Source organism: Pogonomyrmex barbatus, unplaced genomic scaffold, assembly GCF_055798465.1.
Source record: "Pogonomyrmex barbatus isolate J1 unplaced genomic scaffold, ASM5579846v1 scaffold8, whole genome shotgun sequence".
Classification (NCBI taxonomy): domain Eukaryota; kingdom Metazoa; phylum Arthropoda; class Insecta; order Hymenoptera; family Formicidae; genus Pogonomyrmex; species Pogonomyrmex barbatus.
The window spans coordinates 2,530,475-2,549,873 of NW_028297182.1; the positions used below are offsets into that span (position 1 = coordinate 2,530,475).

General features: G+C 32.1%; 3 protein-coding genes across 17 annotated transcripts; all 3 read right to left on the bottom strand.

The window, feature by feature from the left end:
* Positions 1-7,515: 7,515 nt before the first annotated feature.
* LOC105429840 (uncharacterized) lies at positions 7,516-11,902 on the bottom strand. 8 transcript variants are annotated; one of them, XM_011643075.2, is made up of 4 exons: positions 11,771-11,902; positions 8,130-9,735; positions 7,912-8,038; positions 7,516-7,824 (listed from the first exon to the last, which is right to left on the bottom strand). In XM_011643075.2, exons 1-4 carry the CDS (start codon positions 11,807-11,809, stop codon positions 7,677-7,679), a joined length of 1,920 nt encoding a protein of 639 aa, XP_011641377.2. In that variant the 5' UTR covers positions 11,810-11,902; the 3' UTR covers positions 7,516-7,676. The 8 variants fall into 8 exon arrangements, with proteins under 8 accessions (XP_011641377.2, XP_011641761.2, XP_088940219.1 ...); XM_011643459.2 differs by having other exon boundaries at positions 8,130-9,706; positions 11,771-11,895; XM_089084093.1 differs by lacking the exon at positions 11,771-11,902 and adding an exon at positions 11,249-11,446 and having other exon boundaries at positions 8,130-9,706.
* Positions 11,903-13,383: 1,481 nt separating this feature from the next.
* viaf (viral IAP-associated factor) lies at positions 13,384-14,958 on the bottom strand. The gene is made up of 5 exons (XM_011642963.3): positions 14,757-14,958; positions 14,384-14,522; positions 14,069-14,297; positions 13,788-13,996; positions 13,384-13,714 (listed from the first exon to the last, which is right to left on the bottom strand). Exons 1-5 carry the CDS (start codon positions 14,757-14,759, stop codon positions 13,581-13,583), a joined length of 714 nt encoding a protein of 237 aa, XP_011641265.2. The 5' UTR covers positions 14,760-14,958; the 3' UTR covers positions 13,384-13,580.
* Positions 14,959-15,514: 556 nt separating this feature from the next.
* LOC105429496 (synaptic vesicle 2-related protein) lies at positions 15,515-19,292 on the bottom strand. 8 transcript variants are annotated; one of them, XM_011642621.3, is made up of 8 exons: positions 19,096-19,292; positions 18,457-18,690; positions 17,771-17,955; positions 17,494-17,690; positions 17,346-17,409; positions 17,139-17,264; positions 16,847-17,055; positions 15,515-16,671 (listed from the first exon to the last, which is right to left on the bottom strand). In XM_011642621.3, the coding sequence occupies exons 2-8, from the start codon at positions 18,620-18,622 to the stop codon at positions 16,062-16,064; spliced, it is 1,557 nt and encodes a 518-aa protein (XP_011640923.2). In that variant the 5' UTR covers positions 18,623-18,690; positions 19,096-19,292; the 3' UTR covers positions 15,515-16,061. The 8 variants fall into 8 exon arrangements, with proteins under 8 accessions (XP_011640923.2, XP_088940222.1, XP_011641006.2 ...); XM_089084096.1 differs by having other exon boundaries at positions 19,059-19,292; XM_011642704.3 differs by having other exon boundaries at positions 18,991-19,292.
* Between the last annotated feature and the right edge of the window lie 107 nt (positions 19,293-19,399).

The window sequence follows — 19,399 nt, forward strand, 5'->3', positions numbered from 1 at the left end:
AAGCTCCGGTAAAACAATAAAGAATTTATCTGAAAAAAATAAAAAGTAACGAAAAACTTTAAAATCTCTCTCTTCGCAAAATCTCCGCTAAAATAGATACATATATATCACGTGACGTTTCCCTTGAAACCCCTTAACTTTGCATATCATATTTGCATGAATTGATTACAATAGGAAATTCTGTATAATGGATTAAATATAAATAAAAAGATTTATCTTTTATAACTATTTATCTTTTATAACTTACATAACTAAGATCACGAGACAATTTCGAAAGGTTTCGAGGTTAACATTAATATTAATTAAAAATTTGTGATATATTTGTGATTATTTCTCCTCCCAACAATAGATCACGAAAGATGTATGCGAGATTAAAGATACGTTATAGAATTTAATAAAAATTTCTATACAATAGACTTTCTCTAGGCTTATATTAATTCATACTCTTTGTATATTATTCAATCTATGTTAATTGTGAACAGACATTTTCATTATTATATATATCATAGTAAAATAAATGAAATATCCATTTCCTAATATCATTTTCCTAAGTGCGTAAAACAGAAAATTATCCAAGCTTATGTACATCAACCCTTTAGTTTTGCAGCGCATCGATATCTTCAGATCGCCGGCCACAAAAAAATGCTGCAAATGAATATTTCTCAATTCAATTCCCTCTATGCATGTACGATCGGACAATGTGTTTACCACGTAATAAAGACAAGAACGTCAGATTCGCACAAGAGATTATACTCGAGAGGATATCGATCGGCGTCACGTGTGATCTTCGCCTACACGCCACGTTTACACCGAGGTATTCTCGTTTATTGAGCCTCGGCCCTTTTCTCTCAGCCCTACCAACAACCCCTCGTCAAGATAAATAAGTTCTTTCCTCATAAATAATGCGGTAACGAAGCACTCTCTCTTTTCTTTTTTTTTTTTTATCGTTGCTCCGTGCGGCAGAGACTGAGACGGTAAAGGTGAAATTCGCCGACTATGCGGGTGCCAGTCGTAAATTTCATCCGCGAAATTAAACATTTTCTTAGGCCGTGGGACGCAGGAAGACATATAGTCGGGCATTTATATTTTGTAGAGATGCCCCATACTTCCTTCATTTTGATCATGCATCAGGGAAAGAACCTCGTCGCCCGTTCTTTATCGTTACATTTAGAAGTCAAAAGGTGCGACATACGCGATCTCTTAGAAAGAAATAATAAATAGAATATTTTATCCATACGACTGCATGGATGTTGTTGTGCGCCGTTATGATATTGTATGGTTTTATGATTTTACATACATCTTGCGAATAAAAAAAAAAAAAAAAAAAAAAACTCAAGGATTGTATAAACAATTCGTTGAAAATTGATGTGAAGTCACAAAGTACTGTATAAACGACACATTAATTAATTTAACTCGACACATTAATTTTCTCGAATAGGAATTAATTGGCGTTCATTTTTATAACAAAGATAAACTAACGTTAATATAGCACAACGTTAATATAACGTCGCACTGTGTCAGAAAAGCCATTATCCCTCGCGAGCAATTAATATTTGAACCGCGGCATTTTAATATTTGCTCGCGCATACAAATGTATCGTCGCGTAACGATTCGGTCGGTATAAAATTTTTCATTTCGCATTAATTTCCATTTAATCCTAAAGTCAACGCTTTTACGTAAGGACATTAAGTAGGCAATATAACTTCTTTGTTTAACATAACGGTACGGAATACCTGTGACCTTTTAAGAGTTAATGCCGATAAATCTTCCGTGAACGCACCGACCGGCTAGACCAGTTTGTTACCGGAGCCAAATGCTTGTTAGATCCGGAGCTTAGAGCCGTCAGTGGTAACGGCACGCGTCGCGTCAGACGCGCACGCGACAGGACGCACCGCGCGGCGCGGCGCAGCGTCGCCGCGCGCCGCGACGCGCGACGTGTCGTATCGCGCCGGTCGAACCGATGGACGATCGTCCTTCCGAGCGTCGCGAATCGGCCGAGCCGATTTCGTACGCGAAACCCTCCCCCCCCCTCCCCGATTTAGAAACGCCGATCGTGCCGGCTGGCCGCTATTGGAGACTGAACCCGGAACGGCGGGTCCGTCCAGTTTCGGAAACGAGAGGGACGATGAGGGAAAGGGGAAAGAGAAAAAAGGCTGGAGAAAGGGAGAAGGAGAGAAGTGCGTAAGGCGGCGCTCTCTTACCTTTCCACGTCACGGCGAGATACACGCGAAATCCGTCCACGCCATTCTCTCTCTCTCTCTCTCTCGGACACAGCACCGCACTGCACCATACACAGAGCACCACTTGAGCAACACCTCCCTCCGCCAGACTTGGTTAGTCTATCTCGTTCTATATCTCTTGTTCCTTCCAGTCTACCTTTCTCCCCTTTCTATCTTGGTCCACCTATCCGTTTTTTCTGTCCCCCTCTTTCTATTTCAATCTATCTGTATCCGTCTATCTCTCTCTTTCTCTTCTCTCTCTCTCTCTCCTCCTCCTCCTCTCTCTCTCTCTCTCTCTCTCCTCCTCTGTCACGCCGGCAGGAGAAATCCTTTGTCGTCCGGCCTCCCTTTTCTCCAACACCTTCTCCTTGCTCTCGGGGGCGACGATCGGGTCGTGTCAACGAGCGCGACACCGCGATCGGGAACGATGACGGCGAACGGTGACGACGGCAACGACGACGTCGTCGATGGTGAGGGCGACGCGAGAGACGTGATTAGGAGGAAGAGGAAGAAGAAAAGGAAGCGCCTCCCTGCGGCACACGCGAGAGAGAGAGACGATCCAGCATCCAGCTACGCCCGTGACAGCGTCTGGGCAACTACTGAGGAGAGGATCTGCGCGGTTCCGGCGCAAGCTTTCGTTCCCGTTTTGACCAGACACGGCGCCACCGTGGACCACCCTTTTCGACGAGGGAGAAAACGAGGATCCGGGGTGGCACGCGGCCCACGAGGATAAAGAGATACGCGCGCGAACGACACAGGGGTGGCCTCAATGATATTACAATATTAGAAAATATACCATATATATATATATATATATATATATATATATATATCTCTTTCTTCGTTTATCCTCGCGGCGATGTTTACTTGCCGCAGATACTGCAGATGATATCAATATTTTATGAAAACATTTCTAACAACGTCCTCTGCGTCAAAGTTATCTTTTCTTATTATTTGCAAATCTTTTCGGACTAACGAAATACCTTTCCGTAAACTTATTTGTGTGCAATTCGAAGCGCTTCCTTCATTTATTAATTAGCAAAAAGTATATATTCGAATAAATGATTTAGTCGTATTACGTCTCTTATGTCTTCTTATTCCTAATTCCATTAATTATTTCATTTTCTATATTTCTGTTTTCCGATATTTATTATAATATTCCGCAACTATTCATAAACGAATAAATACCGATACATTTCGTAATTTCCTTTTAAATAAATTTTTTAATATTGTAATTGTCTAATTATATATCAACTTTTTCAGATGATAAGAGAAAAAATTATTGATCAGTTCTACTAAGTTCTACTAACAAATAAACAAAAACAATTGAATATCGACAAAACTTAAATAAAATTCAAAGTCTTATCTTTCGCGTTTTGATTTTTTTTTTTTTTCTAGAAACAAGGCAGATTATAAACGGTATTTATAAACAGGTATCTCTATCTCTCTTTCTTCATCCAATCCAATTCAATACGTATCTTAATGTTATAACTAAAATTGCCTCGGAGACAAAGATAAACGGCTAGATTCCACCGCAATAAAAATTAAATTTGCCGTCGCTGTGTATATTTTGCAAAAAATGTATCAGCATATTTAGCAATCCACGCCGATTTGAAAAGAATTTTCATTTAAGTTAAAGTTTAAGAACAGTTTCGCCGCGCTTCTAGATACGATGCCGATCGGGAAGATTATCGCTGAAATACCATGGCATCTTAGCGAGATGAGCACGGTCGATACTGCGTTACATCGGAGGCGACGTATTAACGCGCTATTGATATCATATGTCGTTAAAAAGGCGAGGCCGCCTTTATCCATCGCGGCACGATCATCATCAGTAAATTTGACGGGCTACGGGATCTCGTCACAATTTACGACCGAGAATCCGACGTGTAAACAGCCCCGAATTGGCGATATTTTCGCGGAACGATCGGAATCACGAGTTAATCCCGGAAGCTCTCTCTTATCGTCTTCCTGTATAATGACTACGTCATTTATAATGACCGCTATTCAAGTGCAATTCATTATTTAAAACGTGACCGACGTAATCGCAGATTATAAATGATCTTATTTCATTCCTAGAGAGTAGCATATATAATTTTCATAAGAAATACTAAATTACAAAGTTTGAAATCAATTATTGCGAATTTGTTATTGCAGATAAAAATAGAATATATTCCAAAAAAGGATCTCGTGACGTTTCTTATCTCAGTAATTTAAATATATTCACATATTGTAAAATTTTTATAAAACTTTGCATGTTTCATTATTGTTACCGTTTTTAAAAAAGGCCTACCTGATGATTAGAACGCCACAAAGCCATCAAAATATACTAATTTCAGATTTTCGGTAGGATATTGATCTGAGATATGTCATTTCGTGCATCTGTTACGTAGTTTTTTTTATTATTTGCAATTAATAATTTATAGCTTTTTATTAACGATAATCCTCCATCCTGAAACGGAGGAAATGGGAAATGAATCCTATTAATGTGGTGGAACGATATAATATCCCCGAGAGTTTCTGAACTTAAGGGATAAACTAGCTGTACCCATTGTGAGAGCGTCATGACAATACTATTAGTCTTCTTCTTCTTTATTATTGATCTTCAGAGCCAATATATATCCTATGTCATAGATCAGCAACGAAATTATTCTGTGAATGATCTGACCTCAGCAGTCTATTTTCTGCAAATTATAATTTATATCACTGACAAAAATAAAAAACGAGCGAAATGTTTAGAGAATAAACGACGCGCACTTGATGCTATTTTAATTAATTATAAAATAAATTAAGCTTCAACATTCACCATCTCGCGACATTACTTCCATGACGAAATTCCAGATATAATGAATCTATAATCAACGTATAAAAGAAATTCATTATAAAAATGTAAAATATATAATTTATTAAACATAATTTTCTTACGCAGATTACTAAGTATCAAATTAAATTTATCATATTATTGTCTCTTTATTTTGTATTGGTCCTAGAAGTAGCAGGTAAAACAATATATAAATACATAACTCATATACTTTCGTGAGAGATATTGAATCCGAAATTATTACAAACATTAGAATTTCTCTTATTCCCTTAGCAATTAATAATACATACTTATGTTTTGTTATTTTACTCGAAGAAAGATTTTAAAAAATATGTAATTATGCTCATTTTCTATTCACAAAACTAGAAGAGATAAGAAACAACGTAAGTATTTTATGTATATCATGTGTTTCTAATCGCGTGACGTCAATGATAAATGTTTTCATATCAATATTGAGATATTTAATCCCGGCATACATATATTACAATATAATTAAATTAAATTCAAATATGTATATAATATTCAAATATGTATAATAATAATAATATTAATGTATATAATTATAATAATAATGGTATCCTATACCTTATAATTTTATTCAAGATTTTTATTTGTAAAATAAATATAAAATATTGATTTTTTACTCGCTGCGTGATTCAATAATTTATCTACTTAGATATTGATAAATGTATCACATGAAAGCATAAACATATAAATAAAACTTTCTTTTCAATTTTTATAAAATTCAAATATTTTAAGTACTTATTATTGAATTAATAATAAGTTTCCATCTTTTAATTATAAATTAATCCCAATTATGATTATCAACAAATATTGTTCATAATAAAATGTATAATGCATATACTTACCATAATTCTAATATTTTCCCAGATATTATCTCCCAGCTATTCCTTCTATTTATAACACAAAAGACTATTATATTTAGACAATAAAAATACAGATAAGACAAAATCGCATAAACTAAATTCTATTTAAATTACTTTTATGAAAAAAAAATTTCTGTAACACAAATTGTTTTAACACAAATATATCGTACAATATTGTTACGATATTAATTATCAATCTTTTAATCATGAACATTTCAATATTATTGTGCAATATTGTGTGTTGTAATAAATATTACTACTATACTTGACTATACTATTATACTTGACATTTTCCAAAATTTATGAACCAGATCAGTTTATTTTTAAAATTTTGCGAAATAAAGTGATAAACGCTATTAATTAGATGATAAAAAAATTTCAGGATTCTATCTTATCTTTATGTTTTAACTTTTATAGAATTGCAAAGTTTAATTTAAATGTTAGGAATAAAATAATATAATAATAATATTCTTAAAGTAATATTTTTTATATAAATTAAACTTCATTAATAAAATTTGTCAGTAACTTAAATAAGACTATTAATGTTTTATTTAAGACATTAAATAAAGAAGATTATTAATGTCAACTGATTTGATTTTCTTTTATGCCTGTGAAATATATCCAAAAATAATCAAAAATAAATATCTTTTGTACACTTCTAAAATTATATTTTTCATATCTTTATGAGAAAAATTACATCTGAAAATAACAAGAAATAAAATAATATTGTTTGTTTATTTTTATATATTTAATATATAACAGTTGTGATAAGTAATTTCAGTCATATCAGACATCGTAAAGTCACTATAACTTACAATTATCGAAAAATTGTATTACTTTTTAGAACCATATAAACATATGAAGATAACAAATATTTACTACTAGTAAGTAAATATTTGGCGCAATAGTATTATTGAATGGACACACACACACAAACACACACACACACACACACACACACACACACACACACACACGACGCGACGCCCACGCACGCACGCACGCACACATATATATATATATATATATATATATATATATATATATATATACGCACATCAGAATCATTAGAATGTAAAAAAAAATATAAAATACTTTTTTTTATATACGCTGAATGAAAAATTAAATACTAAATGTACATAGTGTTTCTGAAATATATTGCTTTTAGATTTTTATCATAAAACTTCTCATCTGTAAGCCGAAAGTATGCAATTGTAGCAAAATAAGCTTTGTATACTACTTGTCAAACGTCCGAACGCACATTATCTTTTTCACTTAAATTAAAAATAACCGAATAAATAAATTTTCTAAAATATTTTATTGATATGATAGATTTATTGATATGAAAAGAAATATGAATTATATAAACTTTTATGCGTCTTAACTATATAAATAACTATATAAACTTTTATGCGTCTTAACTATATAAATTATATAAACTTTTTTGCGTCAATTTATTTTTATATCAATAAAATATTTTTAAAAATTCATTTGTTCTGTTACTTCTAATTTTAATTATAAGGGATAGTATGCGCTAAGACTTTTGACAAGCATGTATGTCAAGAAATAAAAAGAATATACAAAGGAATATTAGTCAAATATTTAAAAAATATATTATAGTCATGTGTTTTCGAGTCTTATAAAAATGGATATAAACTAAATAAAATTCTAATAGAAAACATAAAAAAAAATTAAGTCTAAACAAAAAGGAACATTTCCAAATGATTGATAACAATTCAATTGCACTTACTAATTATCATGAAAAAGCACATGTCTTTGAAAAGCGCGATATCTAACATAAGATTTTGAACATTTGGTACAAGTATAGGACTTCCCATGGGAATTGTATAATACATTATGCGCTATCCGTAAATGCTGAGCTAATGATGATTTGTGTCTGTAAATATGTTTATAACATATATTTTATATATATTTATAACTATAAAAGAGAAAATAAGTTTTCAATTAATTTTTGCATTCTTACCTGTATGTCTTACTGCAAATATGACATGTAAAATTTTCCTTATAAAAATCACAATAGGTAAAATGTTTCCATAATTGTCTTTTATTAAATAGTTTCCCACACTGATAACACTGGATAACACATAAATCTGTAGAAAAAATATTTATTATTTATATATATGAAATAATTTATATAAAAGAAACTGAAAGTAATAATTTATTTTAATTATTTCATTTTACCTTTTTTATTTTCTTGCATTTGATATTTGGAGTTGAAAACAGAAGGAACATCGGTCAAGATAGCGGTTTGAATGGGTGCTTCTTTTTGAGAAGTCATTTTATTTTCCTTCATTGATAATTTGTCCAAATTTGGATAATTGGAGATATTCATTTCATTAAAATCTCTTATATTTTCCATTCTAGCTGTTCCAGTGGAATGTGTAAGTTCCGTAGAATGTGATTTTATATACATATCTTGTATCCTATCAATGTGGCAAGATTGTAAATTGTATGATTTACTCGGTTCTGTGGATGACATATTTGCAATGCTTTCAACTAGCTCATCTTTCGTACTATTATTGATAGTACATACGTTCTTCTTAATGTTCTTTTCCTCTCTAAACTCTTCTCGGAAAAGATTCTTATCAATGACCAAACTATCGCCAAATAAATTAAAATCATTATCAACATAAAAATCATATATATTAGTATACAAATCACACGTGAGATCTGTTTCCATGTCGTCGCTACTTGTAGAGGTAGAAATTGGATCTTCGTGAAATATAAGATCTTTGTCATGTGACATGCAATTTGCACAGGTACAAGAATACAATACTTTAGATTCATATAAAAAATTACAGCCAATATACCTATCTATCAACTCTCCTTGTGAACTATTTTCCATCGTTGGAAATTCACAACTGGTAATATCTCTTTGGATAATTTTATTCTGTGACGTGTTGAAATCTGTTGATATGAAAGAAACAACAGGATTTGCTCCATATTTTTCCTCAACACCGTAAGCCTCGGTGTTGCAATAGGAAATGTCAGATGAATTAACCGAATTTGTTGCAATGCTATTTATGATGTCGTTATTCACATTTATATTTATAATGTTAGGTCCAAACGTGGGCTGTGTATGTATATTATTATTGAAAAAATTATTAGTGTTTTGTACTATAACGTTCTTCATATTTACATCTGGAATAGCAGTTAAATTGTTAAAATTTGTCCTTTTACGTGACGTCTGCTTTCTGCTGCCAGATTTACGAGTCGTTGCTTTTTTCGACTTTTTGTTATGCAATCGTTTTTTTTGCTTATTGCTATATTTCAATCTCTTCATTGATGTATTTTTCTTGCAATTTGAAACACGTGATGTATTAATCTTTTGCGGCATATTTATATTTTTATTATTGTTGCAATCAAGAGTGTCATATTGCACGTCCAATGGATTGTGTACTTGTTTTCTTTGGTGGTGCGGCTTTGGTGATGCAGTTGTATTACAATTAGCTTCCGTATCTAAGTCAATGCTGGACAATGTCGTGTTTAATTCCAAGGAACTATTTACATCCTCTGCACTTGATACGAAGAAGGTATCGGTCTTAGTCAATGATTTGTGATTTCTAGATGTTCTTATATTACTGTTCCTTAAAATATTAGGTAAATTCCGTATAGACTGTGCATTATGCAATGCAGCTTGATTCGCAGTAGTTTTCATTCTGATGATATTTGCATCTTTTACAAGAACAGTTTCAAGAGACTTCATTGAAGACGAATCAGTTTCTGTATTATTCATCTTTTTCCTGGTATCACGGTGTCTGCAAAGTTTATTGTGATGTGCACAAACCTTCAGCAGTAAACAAAATAATTAATAATAATAGCTCTACAACAAATATTTCTATTAATATATCTATTATAAAAAAATCTCATCACAGATACAAAAGATAAAAGCGGTAATAGCATATTGCATTATTACTGACTATTCAAATTCGAAAAAAAAATTCCTTGATTTTCAAGGATATGCAATTTATTAAAAATTCCAGGTGAAAGTATTTCTATGTAAAATAAAAATATTTTTAAAGATATCTTATAATTATATATAAATATAAATATATACTGTAAATTTATAAATATATATTGTGCAAAATTTTTAATATTTTTCATTCATAAAAATTTATAAATCATAAAATTACGAATCACTCAAATTAAATTTGAAGAATTTTGAAAAAAAAATTATACAAGGATTCTAAAAAAATAAATATTTTATATAAAATTTTCAAACTTTATCTTCAAAAGATACAAACAAAAAATTAGATAATGTATAATCGGTAAAACAAAATTCCACCTTTATAAAACTATTAAAATAAATATTCATTTTCATTAAACAAAATTGTACCCAATACGAAATTATTGCCTTCAATAATTGATTAATTTTAAAATCAGTATGTTTTGATATTTAGAGGTGGGACCGTTAACAATTCAAGTCAATAAACTCTTAATTATAATATAAAATATTCGAAAATATTAAAAAAAGCAATTTCAATGAATTTATCATTGATTCGTTAAATTCATAATTATATAATTTAATTAATAAAATGCTTTAGGATCAATATTTCAACCTGCTATGTTTATATCTAGTTTATCAAAAGTTACAGTAAATACAATGAATGTCTATGTCAACAAAATGTTTTACACATCTACACGTTTTACAATCGATTCATAAATAATGCTCGAGATTTGTTGCATTTACATAATTTATCTAAAGGACTTTTTCTACATAAAATTCTTTTATAACAATTAATAAAAATTAATTCATAAAATCTACAAAATGTTATTTAGAAATTATTTTTAAAAAGTTAACAATTTAAATTTCATAAATCTTAATATTTTATCGATATTTCGAAGTAATTAATTAAATTAACTTTAATTTAATTTAAGATCTATTCCGCATTAAATATTTTATTTTCGACGCAGAATCAAACAAGTAGACCTGATTACACATTCGAATTTAAAAAAGATGCAAAGAACTGCAAAATTGGAGATCCACGAAAAAATCGTCAGGTTTCAACACGATTCTCATAAAAAAGAAAGTGACTCGAAAATTCCCGTTTTTTATATATATATATATATACAAAATTCAATAAAACTCCAGGTATCCACGAAAAGAATTTTTTGTCTATCGCTCAAAAGCAACAGACGACAAGAGGCAAGATCGTTCGTCTCTAGAATTCCGATGGTCACGATAAAAAAAAAAAAAAAAATTATACTTGCGAAATGAACACCGATTGCATCCCATAGATAGGAATATGTCTTCGAGTACACTTCCTTACTTTTCAAGAGATCGCGAAATCGTCGAGCACCTCGGGACCAAATTCGGGACCAAATTCGGCGACGGGAGGAGAATGAGCGTTTGATATCTTCCTTGATGTGATTCTTGTTCAGGGTGGTTCGCAGAAACCCCGATCGTCCGTTACAACGCGACTGTTGTACAACAATCGCACAGGTTCGTAGTCTCTCGACCGCGCACGACCGAGACTCGCGACACAGTGAAGCTGAAGCGCCTTTCCGGCGTTGCTAAACGAAAACTGAAACCCGAGAAGTCCTTGGCCGAGCGATAATCGCGAGAAAAAAGATATCCTATGAGCTACGTGACCGTAAATGTAAACAAACCCGCTCGTAGCCTGGGCATTGTCGTCCTCCTCTCCCCCCTCCCCCATCCCTTTTTTCTAAACATCGTCGACTATTCAACGTCGCAGATATGCAGCGCTAAGATAATGCGGCTAACATAAATCAACAATATCCTAATAATATCTGTAATATTGTTGTTGCGTTTCTCTTGTGCATCGCGAAGAAATACTGATGAATCTTTCTTGTCTACATACGTTTCTGATGGACCTCGAAATTACGGTCGTTGCGCACATGGAAAATCACGGGGAGCCTGTCACAATGAGATAGTGTTGGGATCTTAGAGGCGATTGTCGTTCTTTACCTCCTGAAGTGCCGCGCGTTTCGACCGGGGTTCCCAAACTCTTTTCGAAACTTCGAGTAGTCCCTTCTCCCCCCCCCCTCCCCCTCGCCCTTCTCCCATCCGCTATTCGCGCCGATACGATTCTGCTTTTTATCCGCCGCGCGATACAAAACATTTGAAAATCGGATTATGTAAATCATGTATACGAGCCTGTCTGTTTAGAGATAAATTCCCCATTGGAGGAAAAAAGAGGAAAAATAAATGATGCAAAAGCTAAAGAAAGCAAACTCGTATACACATATGCAAATATGAGATATATCTTGTAACAGATATGTTACAACTTGCACGTGTAAAAATACACGTGTCAAATTGTAAATATATCTGTCCTACGATCTACAATTCGTTTAAGAAATATTCGTTGCTCTCTTTGATGATGATCTGACGCAGTGATCTTTAAAAGTCACTTCTTCGATTGAGAACCAATGTGTTAAATGACTCGGCCGATTCTAAGAGGGTTGAAAGACAATCCTATTTCTAATATGACTTATAATAAACATAGAAGGAAGAAAAATTTTAACAAAATTGGATCAGTTGCTGTTGACATCGTTTAATTTTTTTTGTGAGTTTTAAAATAGGATTAATACATAATTCCATGTTAAACCTTCATTACAAAATTATTCATTGACTTAAAATAGTTGACAGCAGATATGCAGCGCTAAGCGGCTAACATAAATCAACAAAGACAATATCTTAATGTAATATTGTTGTTACGTTTCTTTTGTAAAACTAGTAAGATGTACTATTATCAATCATCATCTTTAAGATAACATATTTAGATATATTAGATATATTTCATCTAACAAATATATATATGATTATTTATATATTATGTATTTAGTAAATGTTTATACGGACAATAAAAGTATATGAGAAACGTATTTTTAAGAAACGTGTTTTTAATTTAATTGAATTTTTTAAAATTTATTATTACTTATCGATTATTTCTTTTTCTTCTTTTACTTTTAAATATTACTTACTATACTATACTATTAAATATACTTACTATACTATACCACTTTCATTTCTCAAAATCTTATAGTAGCCTTCCCTATTTGCCTAATATAGAAAATTATTGTTTATTCGTTATGGCAATATGCGAATACGTTCGAACAATTGATTTGCGTGCTACGGACTCGTAAGCTTGCTATTGAAAAATAAATATATTTAATACACGAGGGACATGAAACGTATATGTCAGCAGGTGCATTTTTATTTTTCCACGTATCGACATGTAAAATAGATATAAAGCATATTCTCACATTCAAGATATTTTTTCGTTCTTTTCAATGCTGTATCAATACACAATTCACTTATTAAATAAACCAATGTGACAAATGTATAATGATGTGATATTTATACTAATAGAGCTAAATTTACAATAACTCAAACTATTTAGAAATTTGAAGAATATAATTTAAAAACACGTTTCTTATAAATAATTTATAGGAAAAACAGTATAAAATCAGATAACACTGTAATAAAATATTTTATTAAAATGAACAGTATCAGTATATAGCGATTTCGAAAATAGTTTCGAAAATATTTTTACAAATGAGTCCATACGACGTAATAAAATAAATAAACTGTTAAACACCATTAATCTGACAATACTTCTTACATATTTATATGTTCCAATCTTCAAACGTGATCTAATGCAGGTAAAATTACCAATCGTTACCATCATCAAGATCGTTTCCGTTTTTCAGACTTGAAAATAAGACATCCTTGACCTTGGGTCGAGGATCCTCCTTAATTTTTGTTGGTACTGCCTCTACTTGTCCCAACATCCATTCTAATTCTACAAAGCAAATGGTACAATTATTTCTTTTCTTATTACTTCCTTTTAGATGTTTTATAATCAAGTATATCACCTGCTTCAGTTAGTTTCATGCCGCGAAATTCAAGCGGCCCTACGATTTGTTTTATCATATTTCCATTATGATAAATAAATATTGTGGGAAGATTGCTATCGGGCCAATTGGGGATACAAGTGGTTGAGATACTTTTCAAGAATTTAGTGGCAGGAAACTTTCTTGCTAAACTCGCAAGATGCTGATTGACTAGAGTACAGAGTGGAATGCTGAAAACATATACTATAAGTTGATTTTGTCGCCATATTCATGGTTAATCATTTATGCTGCTTTCATTATACCCAGATTTGTAAAGATGTAGAATAACCCAAATATCATCTCCGGCATTGTTGACTTCTTTAACATAGTCCTCTGCAGATATCTCTTGCACTTCTCCATACTTACACTTGCTAGCTAATTCTCTCATCTCTGCTATCCTCTTTTGTCGATATTCCTTCAGAACTCGTTCATCTTCTTCGTCTTCCAACTCGTCTAACTCATCCAACGTTTTCTCTTCTAAACTGTTGGACGCTGCAAAATCCATGAACAGACAATAATATATTGACAAAAATTTAATAAAAATTAGACAAAAATTAGAGATCAAAAAAGATAATTACCACGTCCTGTTTTTTCATCTATTGTATTTTCCAAAAGATTTACTATTTGATCCTCAGTAATCTCATGTTCTTTCTTCTCAGGTATGATACCTTTTTTCCTAAGAATATCATTCCATTCAGTATCTTCATTTGGGTCTTGCTGAAATTGAAAATTCGACTTGAAACTATTTTCTGGATCAATATAAAATGCCAGAGTAATTGAGATTTTTTTTTTATAAAATGATACATTTAAAGATTTTAGTGTATCATGTACATAAAAAAAAAAACCATCTTTTTGCCTACACAGTCCTGTTACCATATAAGGAATCACGTGTGACTAACCTCCACTTAACCTCTACTCTTCCCAAATATTTCGACTTTTATCAGTACTCACCATTTTGGAAAGTCGATATTAAACGTATCTATTTTATTTATTTGGAAATTAATAATATTTTCTATTATTTGCACATCAATCCCTTTGAATATACTCAATTATTGCAACGCACGACAGAGACCGACAGCGACAATTGATATATCTTCATTACACGTGTACACAAACTGGCAGGAATGGTGTCCTGCGCTCGGCGCGCGATCGCTACAAATACACACGAAGCGCGTACGTCCGTGTCTTCGCGGAGCGTAAAGGAGACGCGGAGCGGGGAGAAAAAATAGTGGGAGCAATTCGATGTTGCATCCTTAACGCAAAATGCGCGATCGAAAAAGAAGAAAAAGCATAACGGACGTGATACCGATTTCGGTGTCCCTTCACTCGACGCTAGTGCGAGTAAGAGACCGCGGTGTCTCTATACATCGCGTTTTTCTTTCTTCCATCTCGTTCTGATTAATTATTGATTATTTAATGATTATTAATTGCTTAATTATCGCGTAATAATTCTTTTATTATATATTTTAAAAAAAGTTATGTGCAAAATTATAACTGTCATTGCGGGTTTAGACATTGAATATCTTACATCTATCTGAAGCAGATCCAATTTTCTTTGCTTTTATAAAATTTTTTAAATAAATTTCTTATTACTTTACTTGTGATTTAATTATGATTACTTGAGTATTAGTTCATTCTAATCCACATTGCCAAATATTACATATAAGAGATATCACAGGATATCTGAAAATATATTTTATTATCTGATATAATTGTAAACATTTTTATTTAACATTTGATATACATATTTTAGAGAATTCTTAGAAATAATCTATCATATTTAAATAGCTATCGTTACTTTTGAAAACAAATTCAGGATGAAGTACATGACAAGATTGAAAGCATTTATGATTAATGTTTGTTTTGGCACTTCCTTAAAGGTTACACAGGTATCAGTCTTCATTTGTATATTGTGTAACTTGCGGTTAGCATTCTAATAACAGATTCTAGCAAATGTGAAAAAATTGTTTTTGATGTTGTACATTGTAAGTACATTATAATAAATAGATAAAAATATATGTATTATATATAACTTATGGTAAATATACGTCAAATTGATGAAATAATAAATTAAAGATATTAATAGTTATATGTTTGCATCATGAATACACAAGAATAAATTCTTGATTAATCAAGAGAGGACCGCATATATGCCTACTATTACATATCATAATATAATATAAAATAAAGATAAATAACATGATAAAATAATAAATTTCGATTTCAATATGCTAAAATACTTTGTTACAAAAATATCTATCTACTTTCTTGACACGTATCGTTTGATTGCTGCTTCTTCGTTTCCACGGGAAGCGCGAGCGTAGCAATTGCAGCGCACAAAGCGGTTGTCGCGTAAATAATCATGGCTCCTGTGATGGACCATTGTAGAAATACTTGCGCTATGTACGGAGTAATCATAGCACCGATTCGCGCCATAGCACTACACGCGCTTATACCTATGCTTCGTAAATGTGTAGGATATACTTCCGGCGTATATACATATGCGGCTTGAAATACACCCGCGATTAAACCTCTAGCTAGAAAGACGGCAAATGTCAACACCGCTCTGCTCAACAAGCAGGTCCTGCCTAAGAAGCACACTACTATAGCAAATAGGACTAACTGGCAGGCCATTGTTTTTCGCCTGCCTATTTTCTCGATTGCAAAGACGGTAGAAAAAATGCCGGGAAATTCGGCCAATGTTGTCCAAAGTAAATCGATGTAGTCGCTACGTCGTAATCGACAATCTAATTGGCATGTACCCTCATCGTTATTGGTGCCCCATGTACCACATTGTTCGGAGGATGTATGAAATAATTCGGTCGTCATTAATACCACTCCATAATAACAGAACGCAGTACTCATCCTGCAAAATATGTATAATAGCGTATTTTTAAAATATATAAATATATTTCACTTGTCAGCTAAAATAAAAACTCAAAAATATCACTCAAAAATAAAACTACGAAAATATTACTAATAAATTTTAAATTTCTTTGAATAAATTTTGAATTTTTTAATTTTGCATTGTTTATACATACCAAACAAGCCAAAGTAAGGCAGAAGTTCGGCACATTTCTTTGCTTAATACATCTTTGAATCGACCATGATGAGCTTGATAAAATCGGTCCATAACTAGTCTTCCTAGAGGCAGTGATTTTTTATTCTCTCTTGCCACACGTTCTAATGTCGTAATTGCTCGATCTATTCTTCCAGTTGTCATATCAAATACTGTAGATTCTGGCAGCCACTATGATATAATATATAATTAATTTCTAAAATATTTCTGAAGAGATTACATATATATCAAAAATATCTCAAATTATTACAAACCGGTGTTATTACAGCAAATATAAATAATGGAATGGATGATAATATAAGAAGCCATCTCCATCCAAGATTGGGCATAACAATTAATGCAATTGCTACCTCGAAACAAGCTCCAAGAGCCCAAAAACACTAATAAATATAAGATATGTATCTATTATATATATTATTGAAATACTTATGCTATAATCTACATATAATATATAAACTTACATCCAATAAAATAACGCATCTTGCTCGTTGCTTTGCTGGTAAAAACTCTGCATATAATGTCACTCTGCAGGAAAAAAAAGAGTATCGATGATAACAGATTTCAAAGCAAACGTGTTTCTTGTTTTTAGGAAACTTACCAAATACTTACGATTGCGGTACACAACCAATAGCAAACCCTACAACTCCTCTAAGCAACAAGATCCAGAGAAAGTTTGGTGCAAATGAACTGAGAAATGCGTAATAGGCCAATAGCACCGCGCACAAAGTTAAAGCCTGTTTACGACCGTATCTGTCGCTTAAATTATTCCAAAAAGTGGAACTTAACATCATACCGAGAAAAACTACCTAAAAATTCAATTCCCATAATAAATTTGTGCAACATTGTCATATATTTGTAAGAATAATCAAGCAAACCCAAAGATTACCGTTGTGGTCAGTGCTTGCTGGTATCTAGAAATGCCCCAGTCACAATGTAAAGATGGACTTAGAATACTCAGTATTGTGATTTCCATACTATCTACCATCCAACAAAGACCCGTGAATAGAGATAATTTTACTTGAAACTTTCCAAAGCCTAAGGCATTGATGGCTTGTATCACAGTAAAAGTGTCTGCCAATGATATTTCAATATCACTTATAAATATATAATTCAGTATATCTCATCACATACTTATTACATTTCTTCATGCCATTGAATTATTTTACAGTTATGTTTATATTACAGTTATGTTTATAATTTTATATTCATATATATATATATATATATATATACATATAAAAGCAAATTGCTTCTTTAAACATCAGATGTTTTGTTTTTTACAAGGTTACAGAAAATATACACACCTAATTCCTTGCACACATGCATGTCTAATGTATATTGTTGTTAATAACAATGCTCTGTGTTACCACAATTTAACCTTAGCCATTAGTAAAACCAGCTTTCCCATTATTATGTTATTATACGGTATTAAATATTTACATTGTGGTCCTTCTTTCGTGTTAGGTAAATCCCTCTAAATAATTAAGACAGGTGATCAAAATACTGTGATATATTACATACTTCTACACTGTTTACATGCTCATAAGAGATTATAGTTTTAACGTAACATACCATCGGGTATAACCACAACGGAAGAGAGTTCCATCGATCGTTCGATACCATTCTCCAGGCTTGTATGGGAGGTCGATGTACTTTGAGCACCAACATTTAGCTCGGCGCCATGTGATTCCTCTAATTGGCGATACGGTTCGTTAGATTTTTTATCCGGGCCCGACATGGTTATGTTCCTTGACGTGAATGCAGCATAGATACGTTCCTAGATATCCATCTATCGTCGATTTCCACCTGACAAAAACAAATGAATTGTTATCGATTTGGCAAGAAATGCTCGTTAATTTTGCATGGACCAAATATTCTTGCGTACAACCGCGTCACCGCAGGTAACTGTCGACCATTTTATAGGTTAACCTTTCGCATGCATAATTAATGCTTTCTACCTCAGTGATCAAGAATGCAGTTTAATCAAATTTCTGATCACGTCATTTTCCATTGCGTGAACGCAATTTACATTGTTTATTACAACTGACGAGAATAATTAAAAAGATAAATTAAACTAAAACTAAATAAAAAAAAAATAAACTCTACCAAAAAGAGAGAGACAAAGAATGTTCAAGCTCTTAAACGAAGATAAATATTCTCGCTCGATATCTCACGAGTTTTGACAGATCGCAACAGCTGTTGTTTACATACTTATGGAAAAGATACGCAATCAAATGTCGCTTATTGATTGTCACGTATTTGTTTTCGCGTTTCTTGCACTTTCTACACTCGAATACATTTTTTTCCTGTGAACAAATTTTTTATTTCATTTTTTGCATCTAACTTCGAAACTTTTTTGTCTTTTTTTTCAACATCTAATAATTTAACATCTTTCTAATATTTATTAAAAATTAATAAATTTATTCCTACGCTGCTAGTATTTTTTATACATACATTGTTTTAAGTGCAAAAAGTGTAAGTCAGCATAAGCAGAAACACATTCTGGTGTATTCTG